The sequence below is a fragment of the Leucoraja erinacea genome, chromosome 35 (genome assembly GCF_028641065.1).
Source record: "Leucoraja erinacea ecotype New England chromosome 35, Leri_hhj_1, whole genome shotgun sequence".
NCBI lineage: Eukaryota > Metazoa > Chordata > Chondrichthyes > Rajiformes > Rajidae > Leucoraja > Leucoraja erinaceus.
The window spans coordinates 7,433,305-7,453,022 of record NC_073411.1 but is presented as its reverse complement, the minus strand read 5'-3'; the positions used below and the strand labels follow the sequence as shown (position 1 = coordinate 7,453,022).

At 44.1% G+C, this 19,718-nt stretch overlaps 1 protein-coding gene across 1 annotated transcript in view; it reads right to left on the bottom strand.

The window, feature by feature from the left end:
* Positions 1-19,718, bottom strand: part of arhgap25 (Rho GTPase activating protein 25) — a 46,470-nt gene that overhangs the window by 25,494 nt on the left and 1,258 nt on the right. Inside the window, exons 2-3 of the mRNA XM_055662201.1 lie at positions 4,985-5,178; positions 4,135-4,222 (exon numbers count right to left, since the gene is read on the bottom strand). Coding sequence (XP_055518176.1) covers positions 4,135-4,222; positions 4,985-5,178 — 282 coding nt within the window. The remainder of the gene's footprint in view (positions 1-4,134; positions 4,223-4,984; positions 5,179-19,718) is intronic.

Here is a 19,718-nt window from a genome sequence, read left to right as displayed (position 1 = left end):
GTTCCTGCCTTCTCCCCATATCCCCTGACTCCACTCTCTTTAAGAGCCCTATCTAACTCTGTCTTGAAAGCATCCAGAGAACCAGCCTCCACCGCCTTCTAAAGGCAGAGAATTCCACAGACTTTGTGTGAAGATGAACATTGAATCAAAAAAACATCTTCATTCAAAAACTCGATTTCCCCCAATGTTTGCACCGTGTCACACTTGCATCTTAGTAATCACCTCCCACCCCTCTGAGATCTCTGTGATTTGACCTTTGGCTGCTAAAATCTTAAGTTGTGGAATTCCTTCCCGAACCATGGCATAGTGGTGCATGGATAGAGCAGCTGCCTCAGGGCCCGTCCCACTTTCACGACCTAATTCACGACTTTTTTTACTTGTGGACATTTTTAATTTTCATTTTTCATCATGCCCCGACCTACACTAGTACCTACGACAAGCTACGACCTTCCTACGCCCTCGTGATGACCATGCTGTGAGTATGAGTCAAGGGCAAACTCGGCAGAGGTCGTGAATTAGGTTGTGAAAGTTAGACAGGCCTTTCACAGTGCCAGAGACCTTGGTTTGATCCTGTCTATGTTGCTGTCTGTATGGAGATTGTACGATTTCCCTATGACCACGTGGGTTGGTAGGATAATTTGGCTTCTGTAAAATGTAGATTGTCCCTAGTGTGTAGGATAGTGTACGGAGATCGCTGGTTGGCACGGACTCGCTGGGCCGGGAACCTGTTTCCGCGCTGTATTTCTAAACTAAACTAAACTTGACGTTAACTTTATCCCCTTCCTATTTCCGTCCGTTCTCCCTCTGACCACATGGGTTTTCTCCGGGCGCTCCGGTTTTTTCCCACACTCCAAAGACCGACAGGTTTACAGATTTATTGGCTTAGGCGAAATTGTAAATCGTCACGCAACATCTCTGGAGAACATGGAAACGTGACGTTTCGAGTCAGGGGACCTGAATCTGGAGAAGAATCCCCCAACCCAAAACGTCACCTTTCCATGTTCTCCAGAGATGCTGTGTGACTAACTGAGCTACCCCAGCACCATGTGTGCAATCGTGTAAATCAGCGTCTGTAGTCCTTTGTTTCTGCTTGGTCACCTCTACCATTGTGCTCCAGGCCCAACAGCTGCAAGGGGCCCAAGGAGAACAACGGGGTCCAGAGACAATGTTGACCTTGGTTGGGCCAGTGAGGGAGAAAGAAAGTGGACAATAATTGCATTACCATCCCCTGAAACTCATGAAATAGGGTTCAGTTAGCTGCTTGCAGCTTCATCATCATCTTAGAAACATAGAAACATAGAAATTAGGTGCAGGAGTAGGCCATTCGGCCCTTCGAGCCTGCACCGCCATTCAATATGATCATGGCTGATCATTCAACTCAGTATCCCGTACCTGCCTTCTCTCCATACCCCCTGATCCCCTTAATCACAAGGGCCACATCTAACTCCCTCTTAAATATAGCCAATGAACTGGCCTCAACTGCCCTCTGTGGCAGAGAGTTCCAGAGATTCACCACTCTTCTTGTTGCGTATGGCGTGCACAGCCTAAAGTTGAAGGACAACTTGTTCTAGTTGATCTTATCGATTGTGCACGCCGGGTTGGTTGCATTCGTCGAAACAGGGCGGACCACGTGAAGGTTGCAATCTCCCACCCCTTGGCTTACTTGTAGCTATGGATCTGTTCTGGTCCTGTTTTTAGCATGACTCACTTTCAAAATTGAAAGCACCCGCCCTCATTTTTACAGTTTGCTATCATCTTCGTTCAATAAAAGGAGGGTCCAGTGTATTAGTTGGTACGCAGCAGCAGCTGCATATAATGTTAGTTAATCACTCCATCTGTGGTGTGGGGCTCGACAATACAAATTCCACTTACAAAAACAACTGGTGTCTTGAAGCCTCAGATGCAATACCCAGATGTAAACTTTGCACCTCCCTCTGATGCAGAAAGAACGATATATTTTTTATCGCCCATTTTCCATTTCTAACACTCTCCCTTGTTGTGGCATTGTGTGAAACTCTGCTGCAAACATTAAAACATCCAATGTCCTTCTGGCCAGAAACATATGGTAGAGTGCCAAAAACAGACATGAAATGCTCATTGTTGGCTCCAAGACTGCCAGACTTGTGTCTGTTTCCAATGACCATGGGTTCAATTTATACAGTCAGTATTTTTGAACAATTTCCAATGTATCTGCAACCACACAATCAGGGGGAATAATTTGGTAAATAAGCCAATTTAATATGTTTTACAAATCTGTACTCTGCACATGTCCGAAATCCCAACAGTAGTCAAAGTAAACACCTCTGGACTTCATTATCGAATATTTACAGCATAGAATCAGCCTAGTAAACCTATGCCTAAGTTTGTACATGAACACCTCAGCCCAGCAACATTTCCTTCTGTTGCAACAAGGAACTGCAGATGCTGGTGAGTACACAAAAAGACACAAATTGCTGGAGTAACTCAGCGAGCCAGGCAAGATCTTTGGAGGGCAATGATAGGTGACATTTCGGGCAGAGACCCTTCATCAGATTCTTTCTTTCTCCCTGACAAATTTATCCTGCTTCCTGAAATTCAAATCTTTGTACCTCAATGTAATTCCCACATTTCAAGCATTCCCTGTGCAAAGTTAACTGTGAATTTCCAATTCAATTTATTAGTGATCACTTGGAAACATTTTCCTCATATCTGAACTCTTTCTTAAAAATGTAAGTTATCCCTTTTCTAGAACCTTTCATTTTCCCAATGGCCATCAATTATAATCAATATTGCTAGTCTTTCAATATTTTAAAGATTATTTAATCAAATGTTTAAATTCCAAACACATACTGTATTTAATCTAAATTATATTTACACTGTTGAACCAACACTTAATAGTGCCTCAATTGTTATATCTATTATTTAAAATCTTATCTCATGAAATGAAAGAGAATTCAATTAACAGCAAAGTTGACGATCATTTAAGGTTTATTTTGCAACATCATTATCAAGATGTGAAAGTTGCCAAAAACTAAAATAGGATATATGGAAGTCAGTGGATGAGAACATGGTGCTGGGAGAACAGTTCAGGGAGTGTTTCAGTAATAGTGGAGATACATCTCAGAGAGAGTTGGAGAACAAGCACATGAAAGATGGAAGGTGAGTGGTTAGCTGGTAGACCTCGGATTTAAGGAGACTTCCTCTCAACCACTCTTCCTTAATTAAGGAATTAAATAAGGGTGTGAGGGAGGTTGAGACGAGGCTTCCTTAAACCCTAGCATGATTTATATGTTCAATATTCTTGCATGTAAATATTATTAGATCAGGAATGCATTGCAGTAGAACAATGGTGGCTCAGCACTTCAACTCCTCCTCCCATTCCCAATCCGACCTTTCTGTCCTAGGCCTCCTCCATTGTCAGAGTAAGGCCCAACGCAAATTGGAGGAACAGAGCCTCATATTTCGCTTGGGTAGTTTACACCCCAGCGGTATGAACATTGACTACTCTAACTTCAGATAGCTCTCGGTTTCTCTCTCTATCCCCTTCCCCTTCCCTGTTCTCCCACTGGTCTTACTGTCTCTGACTACATTCTATCTTTGTCCCGCCCCCTCTCCTGACATCAGTCTGAAGAAGGGTCACGACCTGAAATGTCGCCCATTCCTTCCCTCCAGAGATGCTGCCGCACCCGCTGATTACTCCAGCATTTTGTGTCTCCCTTCGATTTAAACCAGCATCTGGATGAGGAGGAGATGACATCAGTTCGGACATAACTGGGTTCTCACTGATCCAGCTACTCCATGACTGATGCACAACATCGCGATGTGCCAACAACACCTCCTGATTTCATATCGGAAATCAAATCATTGAAATGGCGATTTCAATAACAAGGAAGATTAGCCACAACTAAAGCTCATTCAACATATCTATACATATACTGAAGGTTTCATACAGAAACGATCCGACACAAACTAACTATTTTCCCCATTGTAAGCCAGGAATGCAGTGCATAGTTATAGCATTCATTCCGGATGAAATATCTAGGCATTGTCTAGTGATTGAGTTGGGAATGCTCCTGGGCTTCCCAATACACAATGGGTTGAAATGAATCCCTGGGGAAACATGGTTTGATGACCCAAGAGAACAGTGAGACATACCTGGGACAATTTCAAAGAGGAACTTTCCTGGATCTTCCGGGTTTGCGGAATGTTCATTGACCTTGCAGTCCTGGAGAACAATGCAACCCTGAGGGTAAAACAGATGCATTGTGTTATAGAGCCATGTAGTCACACAGCAACTTGCTCTTGCCGACCAAGATGCCCCATTAACACTAGTCCCACCCGCCCGCGTTTGGCCAATATCCCTCTAAACCTTTCCAATCCATGTCCTTATCCAAATACCTTTTCCATGTTGTGGTTATCGTGAGGCCTTCTGGTTAAAAGTAGCAACAGCTTTCATTGTGTAGCGCATTTAGCGTAGAAGTAAGTAAGTAAGTAAGTTTATTGGCCAAGTATTCACATACAAGGAATTTGCCTTGGTGCTCCACCCACAAGGAACAACATGAATGTCCTAAGGAAGAATGTCCTAATGTTCAAAGTAGTGGCCAGTCTCACAAATATCGCTTCAGCAACAAAGGTTTTCCATCAACAATGGAAATCTGCATGGTTAAACGGCATTTATGTGAAGTTTATTTATCCAATTTTATGAAAACATGATATAGTTGATTCGCTCCATGTGTAGCCATTGCTAACCAGATGTTGAGCAAAAATCAAACATTCGGCATGTCAAATTATACAATTATTGGACAGCTTCAATTTTAACCGTTTAACCTGAAAATAAGAGAAAAGAAGAGAGAAAGAACAAGAGAGGGAAAAACGCCAGCCCTTTGATTTTGCTCAAGATTCCAGCATCCCTTGCATCTGTGCTGACATCCGGGTGGTGATCAGAAAGGAACATCTTATTTCCATTGCTAAGCACTTTTGTTACTGACAATCAATGGTGAACTACCTGTGGCTTCCCGTCCTCCTCCTCCTTGTAGTAAGTGAGGTAGAATCCTCGAAGAACGAACCACCGAGATTGCCACTGCTTCACCAAAGATCTCTTCTTCTTCAGCCAGCCCGACTTGACGGGACGGTCCAGTGTATTGGGAGACGACGGTCTATTGGAACTGTGTTCTCCTGGCATTACACTCTTAGAACGGCCTCCAAAGAAGAAGAAAGACATAACTTTTACAGGGGGATCTTTCACGTGTCTTTCCGCCCTAATACAGTACTTTAAAGATACCGAGGCGATTAGTTATAACTCGTTATAATGTCGGAAACAATGTAATACTCTGCAATGCCTCATAGTAATAATGACTGATTCAGATCGGTCTGATTGAATGAAAGATAAGTATTAATCAGGCCAACAAAAATAAGGTCTCCATAATAGTGCTGTGAAATCTGTTACTTCATCCTTTAAAAGAGCAGTGTTTAGTAACATTACATCTGAATGATAGCATTTCTAACAACACAATGCACTAATCAAGAAATAGCCATCAGAAAAGAAATCAAATAAAGATTTAGCAATGTTAGTTGATTTTATTATGTATCAAGGGAAATATTGTGCCTTTGAGATGCTGTTATTACCGTAACAAACATAACACGCAGTTACAGGGAACTGCAGATGCTGGCTAACCAACAAAAAAAAAACAAAGTGCTGGAATGACTCTGTAGGTCAGGCAGCGTCTCTGGAGGACATGGATAGGTGACGTTTTGCGTTGGGAGTGAAGAAGTGTTCTGACCCAAATGTCACCAATCCTAGTGTAGGAAGGAACTGCAGAGGCTGGTTTGAACTCAAGATCGACACGAGTTCAGGATATGCATGTTCCGAGAGTGAGGGACAAGGCAGGAAAACGTAAGGAAGCTTGGCAAAAACGGGGCCAGGAGATAACTCGGGTAGATAGCATTAAGGGCAATCCCAAGAGATTTTATAAGTACGTAAGGGGGAAAAGGGTAACTAGAGAGAGAGTTGGACCCCTCAGGAATCAAAGGGATGGAGCCACGAGAGATGGGCAAGGTCCTCAATGAGTATTTCTCCTCTGTATTTACCGAGGAGAAAGGCAAGAGGACAGAGGAACTTGGGGCAGTCTCTGGAAGTGTCTTGAGAGTAGTCATTGACATGGTTGAAGAGGTGCTGAAGGCACTATCGTGTATGAAGGTAGACAAACCTCCATGGCCTGATCAGATATATCCAAGGACGAAGTGGGAAATCAGAGAGGAATTTACGGGAGCCCTGGTTGAAGTTTCCTTGTCGTCTTTAAATACGGGAGAGATGCCGGAAGACTGGAGGTTGGCAAATGTTGTGCCTCAATTCCAGAAGGGCTGCAGGGAAAATGTTGGGAGCTATAGGCCAGTGAGCTTAACATCTGTAGTTGAAAAGTAACTGGAGAATATTCTGAGGAATAGGATATACAGGCATTTAGACAGACTAGGGCTGATTAGGGATAGTCAGCGTGGATTTGTACGTGGGAGGTCGTGTCTCACAAATAAGAAAATAAGAATTGTCGGAGTTACAATTTGAAAATAAAGCAGTGGGCTTAAAGAATTGCTCACGCTAGTGTGAGCGCGGGGAGCATGAGTACTATTGATTGCTCCAACAAGGTCCTCAATTGTACCAACAAAGGCCTCGACAAATAATACACAGACAGTTGTAGGAAAGTACTCTCAAAAATCCTTATGTAAAAGAGATATTACTTTTATAGATGAGTAGGGCCATCTGTCCTAGAATCATCAGCACCAGTTTTTGCACATGGAATTCTAGTGTTTTGATATTGAATTAGTTGGCTTCTTTATTCATGTTTGAGGGACCCTATTGAAAGTTTACGCGACCATGATTTTAATGTTACCACAACTCAGTCATTAGATCAGTGGCACAACTGAATCACTCTTCTGAAAGGCCAGTGTTTTTTTGTTGCACTCTGATCTGTGCTGTTTACAATATCACATTCGAACAGTAGAACGTGTAATTGATCTGTGGGGGTCATTGCTGTCCCAAACGGAGGAAGTGGCCGCTTAAAATAGAAACACGCTTTCCAGATGCCTACACTATCATTGCATTGGCAGGAAGCTGATGTGTTTCAACATGGGAAAAAGAAAGGCAACATTTCCCGAATCACCCTCTTTAATTCCAAACAATCCTTGTTGTAAACCTAGACATTTTGTGGATTGACAAACTGGTGAGTTGCAAGAAGAAGAGTCTCGACCCGAAACGCCACCTATTCCTTCTCTCCAGAGATGTTGCCTCACCCGCTGAGTTACTCCAGCATTTTGTGTCTACCTTCGAATGACAGCACCCCTTGCGTTTGTCTGATTTTCATCGGATCCCCTCGGTGGAGGCTGACATTTTCTCTCCAAGCCCTTGAGCTCTGAATATCCTTTGGTAAATCCCATTGCCTTTCTCCCCTCAGTTAAGCCGATCGCTAAATCCTACGCAGGGCAGCGTTAAGGGTCTGTCCCACTTACACGACCTAATTCACAACCTTTTTTACTCGTGGACATTTTTCCTCAGGCTAGAAAAACACCCCGACCTACTTGATGCCACGAGTACCTATGACTAGCATCACGACCTACCTACGACCTCATACGACCTCGTGAAGACCATGCTGCGAGTATGAGTCAAGGGCAAACTCGGCAGAGGTCGTGATTTAGGTTGTGAAAGTGGGACAGGCCCTTAAAACTCCTATGAAGTGCTTCAGCGATGTTTTCTGTAGTCAAGTCTCTTCATGAAACCATGTCCTTCTCAAGCCAAACGTTAGCCTCGCCAGCAATGCCGATGTCCATAAAAGGAATTAATTTACAGCAAATGCCACTCAGAATTTAGGAAGGAACTACAGATACTGGTTTACAAAAAAACACACACAGAAAGTGCTGAGTAACTCAACGGGTCAGGCAGCTTCTCTGTAGGACAGGAGTAGGCAGCATTTAACGTCGGGACCTTCTTCAGACTGATTGTAGTTGTGGGGAGAAAGCGGGTAAGGAAGTGGTGGGCAGGACAAAGTCTAGCAAGTGATAGGTGGATACAGGTGAAGGGTGGCAGATGGGTGGACAACGAGGGGTTGTGGTCTCCTTTTCATCTTCAGCCTTTGTCTTGAATTGTACAGCATCTAAAAGCCCTGTCCCACTGTACGAGTTCATTCAAGAGCTCTCCCAAGTTTAAAAAAAAATCAAGCTTGTGGAAGCACGCAGAACGTACGTAGCGGGGACATCGGAGCTCGGGGACGTCTCTTAGCGGCTCGTAACGCAAACGGCAGGCACTCGGGAAAGATTTTTGAAAAATGTCCACGAGAGCCCTGAGTACCTATGAGCGGCCATTACCATAAATCTCTGAGTTCGAATCAGGGCAAACTCTGGAGAACTCTTGAATGAACTCGTATAGTGGGACAGGGCTATTAAGCATCTGCAATCTTGTGTTTGCTTCAACCTAACCGCCAGATCCCCACGCACTGACCATGGCTCATCAACCGAAACAAACTCACTCCAAGGAGACACCCAAAACTGCAGTCTCTAACGATGAAGAAACATGCAATCCAAGATGGCGGCCAAGCCCGGAGACTCTTTGTGTGTTGATCACACAAGTAGATCTGCAATCATACATTACCTTCATTCCATTCTTTTGAAATTTCTACCCCAACACTAGCATTTCATATTATTCCTTTTATCGTGTATCTGTACACTGTGGATGGCTCGATTGTAATCATATATTATCTTTCCGCTGACTGGTTAGCATGCAATAAACCTGTTTTTTTTTTTTAAATGAAGCAGTGTGAAATTGTGAGCATCAGTGATAGGATGAGAATTTTTATACTGACGAATTGTAATGTTTATGTTGGCCTAAAATAGGACACCTTGATAGTGTCCTCTGTGATGTTCAAAGGAAAGACTCTGAACTCTTGAAGTGTTCACTGTATCTCGGTACATGTAACAATAAACTAAACTAACTAACACCATTAATATTCATAACGGAAATGAAAAATATGCCCCATATGCTTCCTTTCCAGTCAATGGTGTGTGACTTACAATAGGATCACATTGTTGAGTTATTTCTGTGTCGTAGCAATGTCTGGAAATTCATGGTTGATATTCTGAAGCCCTCATACTTAGGGCAATTGATAGTGAAACTTGAGATGTAAAACTCAGCTGGAATCTGGATGCCGGTTTACACCAAAGATTAACACAAAATGCTGGAGTAACTCAGCGGGTCAGGCAGCATCTCTGGAGAGAAGGAATAGGTGACGCTTCGGGTCGGGACCTTTCTTCAGACTGAGACAGGGCGGGGGGGGCATCTAAAGGTATGAGCAGGATCAGAACAAATCAGAGCCGGCACCGAAGACCAAAGAAAGGTGGAGCCCACAATGGTCAATTGTTGGCTGTGGAAGAGGTGATGACAATGATATAAATGGATGCAATCAGTGGCATCAGGACGACTAGGGTGGATGAGGGGTGGAGAGAGAGGGAATACAGGGGTTACCTGAAATGAGAGAAATCAATAATCATATTGCTGCCAATTCATAAGCTGCCCAATTTGCTTGTGGTCTCAAATGAAAAACGAACTGTTGGATGAACTCAGTGGGTCAGGCGTAATCTGTGTAGGCAGAGGGATAGTCAACAACCCAACATCAGGTCCAGTAACTGATACCTGACACTCTCTCCCTCACCAAACTCCCTGTTATTCCAGCATGGCCTGGACTTTAACTGTGCCAGAATGGTAGATTTCTGTTCTGGTGTATGTTATTCCACTGTACTAGCACACCTCCAACTCATTACTAGTGGGGGTTTTTTTGATGTTATGCAGTCATATAATAAATTTTCCAGCAAACCTGGTAGGTCTGAAGAAGGATCCTGACCTAAAACGTCACCAATTCATGTTCTCCAGAGACACCGCCTAACACGGTTGAGTTACTCCAGCCCTTTGTATCCAAAAGGAGAGAAGGAAACTGGGCCCTGGTGGGTTTAAAGAGGGACATGGGAAACATAACGTGGGCGAGTTGCAAGGAGCACAGGAAATAGCACCTGGTGAGTGTCAGGATTGCACAGGAAACAAGGCACTAGTGAGTTTAAAGGCTGCGCGGGAAATGGAGTCCCAGTGTGCTGAGGACTGGGGCTCCATTATGTTAAATGGAGTGTGGAAATCGGCACTTATAAACCAGATGCCCAGCCAAGGGGATTTCCAAATAGCAAGAGAACATATTATCAGAATGTTACTGTGTGTGGGGTTTGAAAATCTAGGACATAAAAAGTGTGATGTTGTCCGACAAACACAGAAAGGAATATCGAACCAAGGCACGTGCATAGTGACAGATCAATAGGTATGTGGAGGAAGGGACTGCAGATGCTGGTTTACTCCGAAGATAGACACAAAATAGTTGGAGTACCTCAGCGGGTCAGGCAGCATCTCATGAGAAAAGGAATCGGTGATGTTTCGGGTTGAGACAATTCTTCAGACCGAGAGGGAAACCGAGAGATGTAAAAAGGAACATAGGTGCCTAAAATAGGTCTAGGGTCTGTATGGTTCAGCTGCCCCAAGTGTTACTGTTTGTCAAGTCACTTTTATTTCTATAGCACATTTAAAAAACAACTCTCGTTGACCAAAGTGCTTAACATTGGTGGAGATATTAACATAGAAATATAGAAATTAGGTGCAGGAGTAGGCCATTCGGCCCTTCGAGCCTGCACCGCCATTCAATATGATCATGGCTGATCATCCAACTCAGTATCCCGTACCTGCCTTCTCTCCATACCCCCTGATCCCTTTAGCCACAAGGGCCACATCTAACTCCCTCTTAAATATAGCCAATGAACTGGCCTCAACTACCCTCTGTGGCAGAGAGTTCCAGAGATTCACCACTCTCTGTGTGAAAAAAGTTCTTCTCATCTCGGTTTTAAAGGATTTCCCCCTTATCCTTAAGCTGTGACCCCTTGTCCTGGACTTCCCTAACATCGGGAACAATCTTCCTGCATCTAGCCTGTCCAACCCCTTAAGAATTTTGTAAGTTTCTATAAGATCCCCCCTCAATCTCCTAAATTCTAGAGAGTATAAACCAAGTCTATCCAGTCTTTCTTCATAAGACAGTCCTGACATCCCAGGAATCAATCATAGATTAAGTACATACATAAATACATACATATAGCCCTCACTCAGAGGACGTCAAGAAAGGCTTGAGAGTAAAGATGGGTTTTAAGTCTCGGCTTAAAGGAGTTGATGGAGGGGGCAGTTCTGATGGGAAGAGGGATGCTGTTCCACAGTCTGGGAGCTGCAACCACAGAGGCGCGATCGCAATGAATCAGAAATAATGAAAAGGATAAGCATTCAAAGACTGTGCCTTCGTGAGGCCTATTCAATTATCCACAGGCTCCTCTGCACCCATTGAGTCTGCAACGGTGCACAGTGGCGCAGCGGGTAAAGCTGCTGCCTCATGGCGCTAGAGACACAGGTTCGATACTGACCCCGGCTTCTGCCTGTGTGGAGTTTGCACGTTCTCCCTGTGTATGCGCGGAGTTTCCTCCGGCTTTGATGTGTAGGTTAATTGGCTTCCCATAGTATGTAAGGAGGGGTTAAGAAAGTGGGATAACATAGAACTAGTGTGAACAGGCGATCGGTTGTCAGCGAGGGACCCCTTGTGCTGAAGAAGGGTCTCGACCCAAAACATCTCCCATTCCTTCTCTCCAGAGATGCTGCCTGTCCGGCTGAGTTACTCCAGCATTTCGTGTCTATCTTGGGATTAAACCAGCACCTGCAGTTCCTTCCTATGCATTCCTTATGCAGAGCAGCGAAGGAAATAGGCAACGTTTCCTATTTCCTTCACTCCGTAGATGCTGCTGCACCCGCTGAGTTTCTCCAGCACTTTTGTCTACCTTATGCAGAGCAGTCTGGTTTCATGCTGTATCTCTGAACTAAACTAAACTAAAAAGCTGGAAAATTTCACCAGGTATTTTCAAATGCTTTGAATAAATGCTTTGGATAGGTGACATTTCAGGTCGAGACACTTCTTCGGACTGATTGTGACAGAAGTCATCATCCGCGTTATATCTATTTTGTGTTATGGGAAAGGAAAGGCACACAATGATGGAGTAATTCATCGGGTCAGGCAGCATCCCTGGTTAACATGGATCATAGGAAGAAGGTCTCGACCCGAAACGTCACCCATTCCTTCTATCCAGAGATGCTGCCTGTCCCGTTGAGTTACTCCAGCTTTTTTGTGTTAATTTTCGGGTTAAAGCAGCATCTGCAGTTCCTTCCGATAGACAATAGACAATAAACAATAGACAATAGGTGCAGGAGTAGGCCATTCGGCCCTTCAAGCCAGCACCAACATTCAATGTGATCATGGCTGATCATCCCCAATCAGTACCCCGTTCCTGCCTTTTCCCCATATCCCCTGACTCCGCTATCTTTAAGAGCCCTATCCAGCTCTCTCTTGAAAGCATCCAGAGAACCGGCCTCCACCGCCCTCTGAGGCAGAGAATTCCACACACACACAACTCTCTGTGAGAAAAAGTGTTTCCTCGTCTCCGTTCTAAATGGCTTATCCCTTATTCCTAAACATGGATAGGTGCCGTTTCGGGTCGGGACCCTTCTTCAGACTGATTCTTTTAACCAACAACCGAGGCAGATAATCTGATCATTACGTTGCTATCATTGAAACTGGACTTTGGGGAATTCAGCTGCCATGTTTCCCACTTTATAAAGACGACAAGACGTTCTTCACTGGCTTCAAAGCACTTTGGAATTTCGTGATGCTGTGAAATGTATTCTAAAAATGCATTCTATTTTTATTGTCTTTCAAGGTTTTAAAAAAAATTGCTCTTGACTTTTCTATCACCACCTCTGATTACATATTTCCTGCACCTGCAAGACTGGTACAGATCTGTGATGGTATTAGTCAGATTTTTTTTAAATGGTATCAGTGGCTCCTGACACTATGGGTGTCCGCATCTTATACAAGAGGCTGACACGAAGAATGCAAGGCATTTGCTTTGCTCTCCCACCAGAATATTCCTCCAGAGAAGCGCGCAGCCAATGTGCCGATAACCCTCATCTTAGTAAACCCCAGTTACGGCTGTGATCACTCAACCACAGCAGGAAGTTGAGATCAGGAAGTTGCTGTCAACACGCTACATCCTTGTGCTACAGATTGTCATATCTAGATATTAAGTGTCTTTCATTTAGTTGGATTTCTGGGTGCAGGTAATGCATTCATCTCTCCTGCAGCACCCAGTCACTTCCCCCATGTGTTGGATGGTGTCCACAGTTAAAATATACACGTTGGAATCTTTCATTTGCATTCAGAAATAGCTGCACGAGGGCAAAATGTGGGCTTTTTTAAAAATGTCTTTAAATGGGGACTTCTTTCACTACTCGAAATACACCATGTATTTTGTTTCTTGAAGGTGAGACTTCCTCTTTTAGGGAGCATTTGTTTCTCTTCCCTTTTCACAGGAAGGCACAGTGGCGGTGAGATAGGCTTGTCGCCTCACAGTGGCAGAGACCCGATCCTGTCTACGGGTTCTTGTCCACCCGGAGTTTGTACCTTCTCTCTGTGACCACGTGGGTTTTCTCCGGGTGATCCGGTTTCCTCCCGCATAAGTTCATAAGTTCTAGGAGAAGCTTTAGGCCATTCGGCCCATCACTAGATCATGGCTGATCTATCTTTCCCTCTCAACCCCATTCTCTTGCCTTCTCCCCATCACAAACATCCCCCTTACCAATCAAGTATCTGTCAACCTCCACCTTAATAGTTACCCAATGACTTGGCCTCCACAGCATTCTGTCACAATGAATTCCACAGATTCGCCACCCTCTGGCTAACGAAACTCCTCATCTCCGTTATTTAAGAAGGAACTGCAGATGCTGGAAAATCGAAGGTAGACAGAAGTGCTGGAGAAACTCAGCGGGTGCAGCAGCATCTATGGAGCGAAGGAAATAGGCAACGTTTCGGGCCAAAACCTTTCTTCGTCTAAAGAAGGGTTTCGGCCCGAAACTTTGCCTATTTCCTTTGCTCCATAGATGCTGCTGCACCCGCTGAGTTTCTCCAGCACTTTTGTCTACCTTAATTCCTTTGTTTTAGATTCAATGTTCCAGATACTCCTGTGAGAGAGCGAAGGAAATAGGCAGCTTTTCGGGCCGAAACCAAGTAGATTTCTAGACATCTGAAAACGTTCTGTTTTGAATTTTACCCACTAAGTATGGACCACACGGTGGTGCAGCAGTAGAGTTGCTGCCTTACAGCACCAGAGACCAAAGTTTGAACCCGAATACGGGCGCTGTCTGTATGGAGTTTGTACGTTCTCCCCGTGGCCTGCATGGATTTTCTCCGGGTGCTGCGTTTTCCTCCCACAATCTAAAGACATACAGGTTTGTCGGCTAATTGGCTCGGTAACATTGTAAATTGTCCCTAGTGTACGCAGGATAGTGTTAGTGTGCGGACTCGGTGGGTAAAGGGCCTGTTCCGTGCTGTGTCTCTAAACTAAACTAAAGTTGTATCAACATAAGAAGTAGAATTCAGTTCAGGGGCTTTTTGTTCCCCTTTGAATACATGTATACTATTTGTTGATATATATATAAATTAGGAACAGGAAGAGGCCAGTTGGCTTCTCAACCTCTGGAACTTGCTCTGCAAATTAATTGATTGTGTGTTTAGTTTAGTTCCATTTAGAGATACAGTGCAGAAACAGGCCCGGCCCACTGAGTCCCCACCGATCAACGATCCCCACACCAACACTATCCTATACACATGAGGGACAATTTTTACATGTTTTTAAACATTTGTTTTACATTCATACCAAGCCAATTAACCAACAAGCCTGTACGCTTTGGAGTGTGGGAGGAAACCGAAGATCTTGGAGAAAACCAATGCAGGTCACATGGAGAACGTACAAACTACATACAGCCAATCACCCATGCTCAGGATTGAACCCAGGTCTCTGGCGCTGTAAGGATGTCAGGACTTTCATATGAAGAAAGACTGGATAGACTCGGCTTGTACTCGCTAGAATTTAGAAGATTGAGGGGGAATCTAATAGAAACGTACAAAATTCTTAACGGGTTGGACAGGCTAGATGCAGGAAGATTGTTCCCGATGTTGGGGAAGTCCAGAACAAGGGTCACAGTTTAAGGATAAGGTGGAAATCTTTTAGGACTGAGATGAGAAAAACATTTTTCACACAGAGAATGGTGAATCTGTGGAATTCTCTGCCACAGAAGGTAGTTGAGGCCAGTTCATTGGCTGTATTTAAGAGGGAGTTAGATGTGGCTCTTGTGGCTAAAGGTATCAGGGGGTATGGAGAGAAGGCAGGTACAGGATACTGAGTTGGATGATCAGCCATGATCATATTGAATGGTGGTGCAGGCTCGAAGGGCCGAATGGCCTACTCCTGCACCTATTTTCTATGTTTCTATGTTTCTAAAATGCAGGTTACGGGGAGAACGTACAAACGCTGTACAGTCAAGCACCCGTACTCAGGATCGAACCCTGGTCTCTGGCGCTGTAAGGCAGTAGCTCTACCACCATGCCACTGTGCCGTCCTTTTGTGATCTGATTGTCCGTGTGTACACAGTGTGTTCATTGATTGTCCACAATCAATCACCAGTTGTGATCCTGGTGTGATCTGATTATCACCGCTCATTTCACACTGTGCCCAGTAATTCCTCATCCCTTTGCTCATCAAGCCTTTATTGGCATCTAATCGCATCAGCCGCTGAATCACATTGGTCAGCTGGGCGGCATGGGAAAATGGACACACTTCTCGTTGTGCTCTGGTGTTTCCTTTAACACTGCAGCCTTATCGTCAACCCACATCCTGTCACAGCATTCAGCCAATCAATGTTCGCTTTGTACGCTGAGATCTGAAAACAACATGACTCAGACGAACGGTTCCTAGCGATATTACAAAATCACTATTAGAAAACCATCTGAATTTTAGTGATATGACTCACACACAAGCAGGCTCACTGACTTCCTAAAATAGACGGTTAAATCCACTCATCCAAGAATCACATTTCATTACTTTAGTTTAAATTAGTGTGGAGATACGGTGCGGAAACAGGCCCTTAGGCGCACCAAATCTGCACCGACCAGCGATCCCCGCACACTAACGCTATCCTACACTCACCAGGGACTATTTACATTTATACCAAGCCAATTAACCTACAAACCTGTACGTCTTCTGAGTGTGGACGGAAACCGGAGCTCCAGGAGAAAACTCACGCAGGTCACGGGGAGAACGTACAAACTCCGTATAGACAACACCCGTTGTCAAGATCAACCCAGGTCTGTGGCATTCTAATGCCCCTGTCCCACTTAGGAAACCTGAACGGAAACCTCTGGAGACTTGGCGCCCCACCCAAGGTTTCCGTGCGGTTCCCAGAGGTTCCCGGAGGTTTTCGTCGGTCTCCCTACCTGCTTCCACTACCTGCAACCTCCGGCAACCACCTGCAACCTCCAGGAACCGCACGGAAACCTTGGGTGGGGCACAAAGTCGCCAGAGGTTTCCTAAGTGGGGCAGGGGCTTTAGGCAGCAACTGTACCACAACCCCACCGTACTTCTGGACAAAACATATAAGAGTGTAGCCCAGGAACAGGCCCTTAAGCCCACAATGTCTATGCGAAACATGAAGCCAAATTGAACTGGTCCACTCTACCTGCTCCACTTAGACAGAGACTTTAAGATTTTGCCTTCCACCACAGTGATGAGGTGTTTGGTGAACTCACTGTGGTGGATGTTAAATTTGTGTTGACTATGTGTTTTGTCATTTTTTTTAAATTATATGTATGACTGCAGGGAAACAGAATTTCGTTCAGACCGAATGGTCTGAATGACAATAAACGAATCTAATCTAATCTAATCTAATCACTTGATCCGTATCCTTCCATTCAATGCATGTCCATGTGCCTATCCAAAACTCTCTTAAACACCACTATCAAACCTGCCTCCACCACTACCCCAGCAGCATGTTCCAGGCACCCACCACCCTCAATGTAAAATAAACATGTCCCTTTTAAAATTCCCACTCTGTTCTTGAAGCTATGCATAGTCATTTCCACCCTGGATAAAAAGGTTCAGACTGTCTACCCTGTCTCTGCCTTGAAGTTAAATTCTTCAGTTACTGTGAGAGAGTTGGAACTTATATCTTGTTATTACTCACCAAACATTACATTGCTGACAATAAAGTACTTTCAAATATGTTAAAGTATTATTTCTGCATCACTGTCCTGTAGTACATACATTTCATCACTATCACCTCTTAAATATTCTTTTTTTTTGTAGAATTGGAATAATCCTCTTCTGACAATGGATGTCATGTCTTAGGGTGTTGGGCCACATCTCGATCACAATCATATTGAGATTATATTGACCAGCACATTGTACATATCAGACACAGCAGCATAAGTTAAATAATAGTCAATATACTGTGGTTGACACATGCAGTACATTCCATGCATTTCATTATTGCTGAAGGTGCTTTGCCCATGGTGTTGTTGCAGTTAATGCCATGTGTTGTAACATTCCTGGTCACAGGGAGAACATATAAACTTTATATAGACAGCACCCATAGTCTAGATCGAACCCGGGTCTCTGATGCTGCAAGGCAGCTACCATCCCACTGCACCACTCTGCATAATATACTGTGATAGCATATTATTAATATTTATGATGGGTGCTTTGTTACGCAGTGTTACTTACCTGGGAGATGGCACTGGTACTTGTTAAATCAGAGTGAACATGTATGTGCCCAACGATGAACCATGAAAGAGGAATTGTTCCAGAATTTGCACTGAATTGCTGCCAACAAACCCTTTTGATGCCTTGAGTCTTGATCATGAACTTTGCAGAATGTTATACAATATTATAAAATATAATGAAGGCACACAAAATTTCAAAGCGAGTTGATAGGATTGGCAGTCATAAATGTTTCCCCAATGGCGTAACCAGAGGGCACGATTTTAAAGTAAGGCCTAGGTGGTTCAGACGTGATAAACACAAGATGTCCTTCCATTAGAGGATGGTTGGAGTTTGGATTTCACTGCAAGAAGGGGTGTTGGAGGCAGAGACTGTCACATTTACAAATACTCTAGGCACAAATAATCTAGGCACTTGAAATGTTATGGCATAGAGGGCTACAGACTGAGTCCTGGTAAATAGGATTAGTATCAATGGTTACTTGATTGCTGGCATGGACAGGATGGGTTATATAGAGTGTTTCTGTTCTATATGACTGCATGACACCAATCTCATAGTATCGTGGATTGATACATCATAGAGGGTGGTCACTAAAGCAAGCAACAATAGACAATAGGTGCAGGAGCAGGCCATTCGGCCCTTTGAGCCAGCACCGCCATTCAATGTGATCATGGCTGATCATCCCCATTCAGTACCCCGTTCCTGCCTTCTCCCCTTATCCCCTGACTCTGCTATCTTTAAGAGCCCTATCTAGCTCTCTCTTGAAAGCATCCAGAGAAATGGCCTCCACCGCTCTCTGAGGCAGAGAATTCCACAGATTCACCACTCTCTGTAAGAAAAAGTGCTTCCTCGTCTCCGTTCTAAATGGCTTACCCCCTTATTCGTAAACTGTGGCCCCTGGTTCTGGACTCCCCAACATCGGGAATATGTTTCTTGCCTCTATCGTGTCCAAACCCTTAATAATCAGCTTAAGGGTCACAGCTTAAGGATAAGGGGGAAATCCTTTAAAACCGAGATGAGGAGAACATTTTATCACACAGAGAGTGGTGAATCTCTGGAACTCTCTGCCACAGAGGGTAGTTGAGGCCAGTTCATTGGCTATATTTAAGAGGGAGTTAGATGTGGCCCTTGTGGCCAAGGGGATCAGAGGGTATGGAGAGAAGGCAGGTACGGGATACTGAGTTGGATGATCAGCCATGATCATATTAAATGGCGGTGCAGGCTCGAAGGGCCGAATGGCCTACTCCTGCACCTAATTTCTATGTTTCTATAATCTTATATGTTTCAATAAGATCCCCTCTCATCCATCTAAACTCCAGAGTGTACAAGCCCAGCCGCTCCATTCTTTCAGCATATGACCATACTACCATCCCGGGAATACCTGGGCTCTTAATTCCTATGGACCATGTCAAAACATCAATGGTAAGAAAGTGTACAGCAAGCAGGGAAATAAGGGTTTATGAGACAGGGACCAAAGTTCTTGATAATAGAAACATAGAAACATAGAAAATAGATGCAGGAGTAGGCCATTCAGCCCTTCAAGCCTGCACCGCCATTCAATATGATCATGGCTGATCATCCAACTCAGTATCCCGTACCTGCCTTCCCTTCAGCCACAAGGGCCACATCTAACTCCCTCTTAAATATAGCCAACGAACTGGCCTCAACGGCTATATTTAAGAGGGAGTTAGATGTGGCCCTTGTGGCTATTTGAGATGTTTTGTTAATGAGCTGATTTGAGATGTTTTGTGAAGACCAAGACGTGAAAGAGAAATTTAGGAAGGAAATGATAATCAACAAGACCCCAGTGAATGAAAGAGCAAAGAAGTTGGACAGTGAAATGAAGAGGGATTTGAAGACAGATATAAATTGGAAGAGAAATGGATTCTGTATAATGCACTGTAATATTTAACTCTCTGGTTAAAACTGACAGATCAGCCTGTTCCTTCAGACCATCAGTATGTACCACCACAGCAGGAGATTCAGTGCAAATGTTACATATACAAAAAGCCCATCGACAGGAA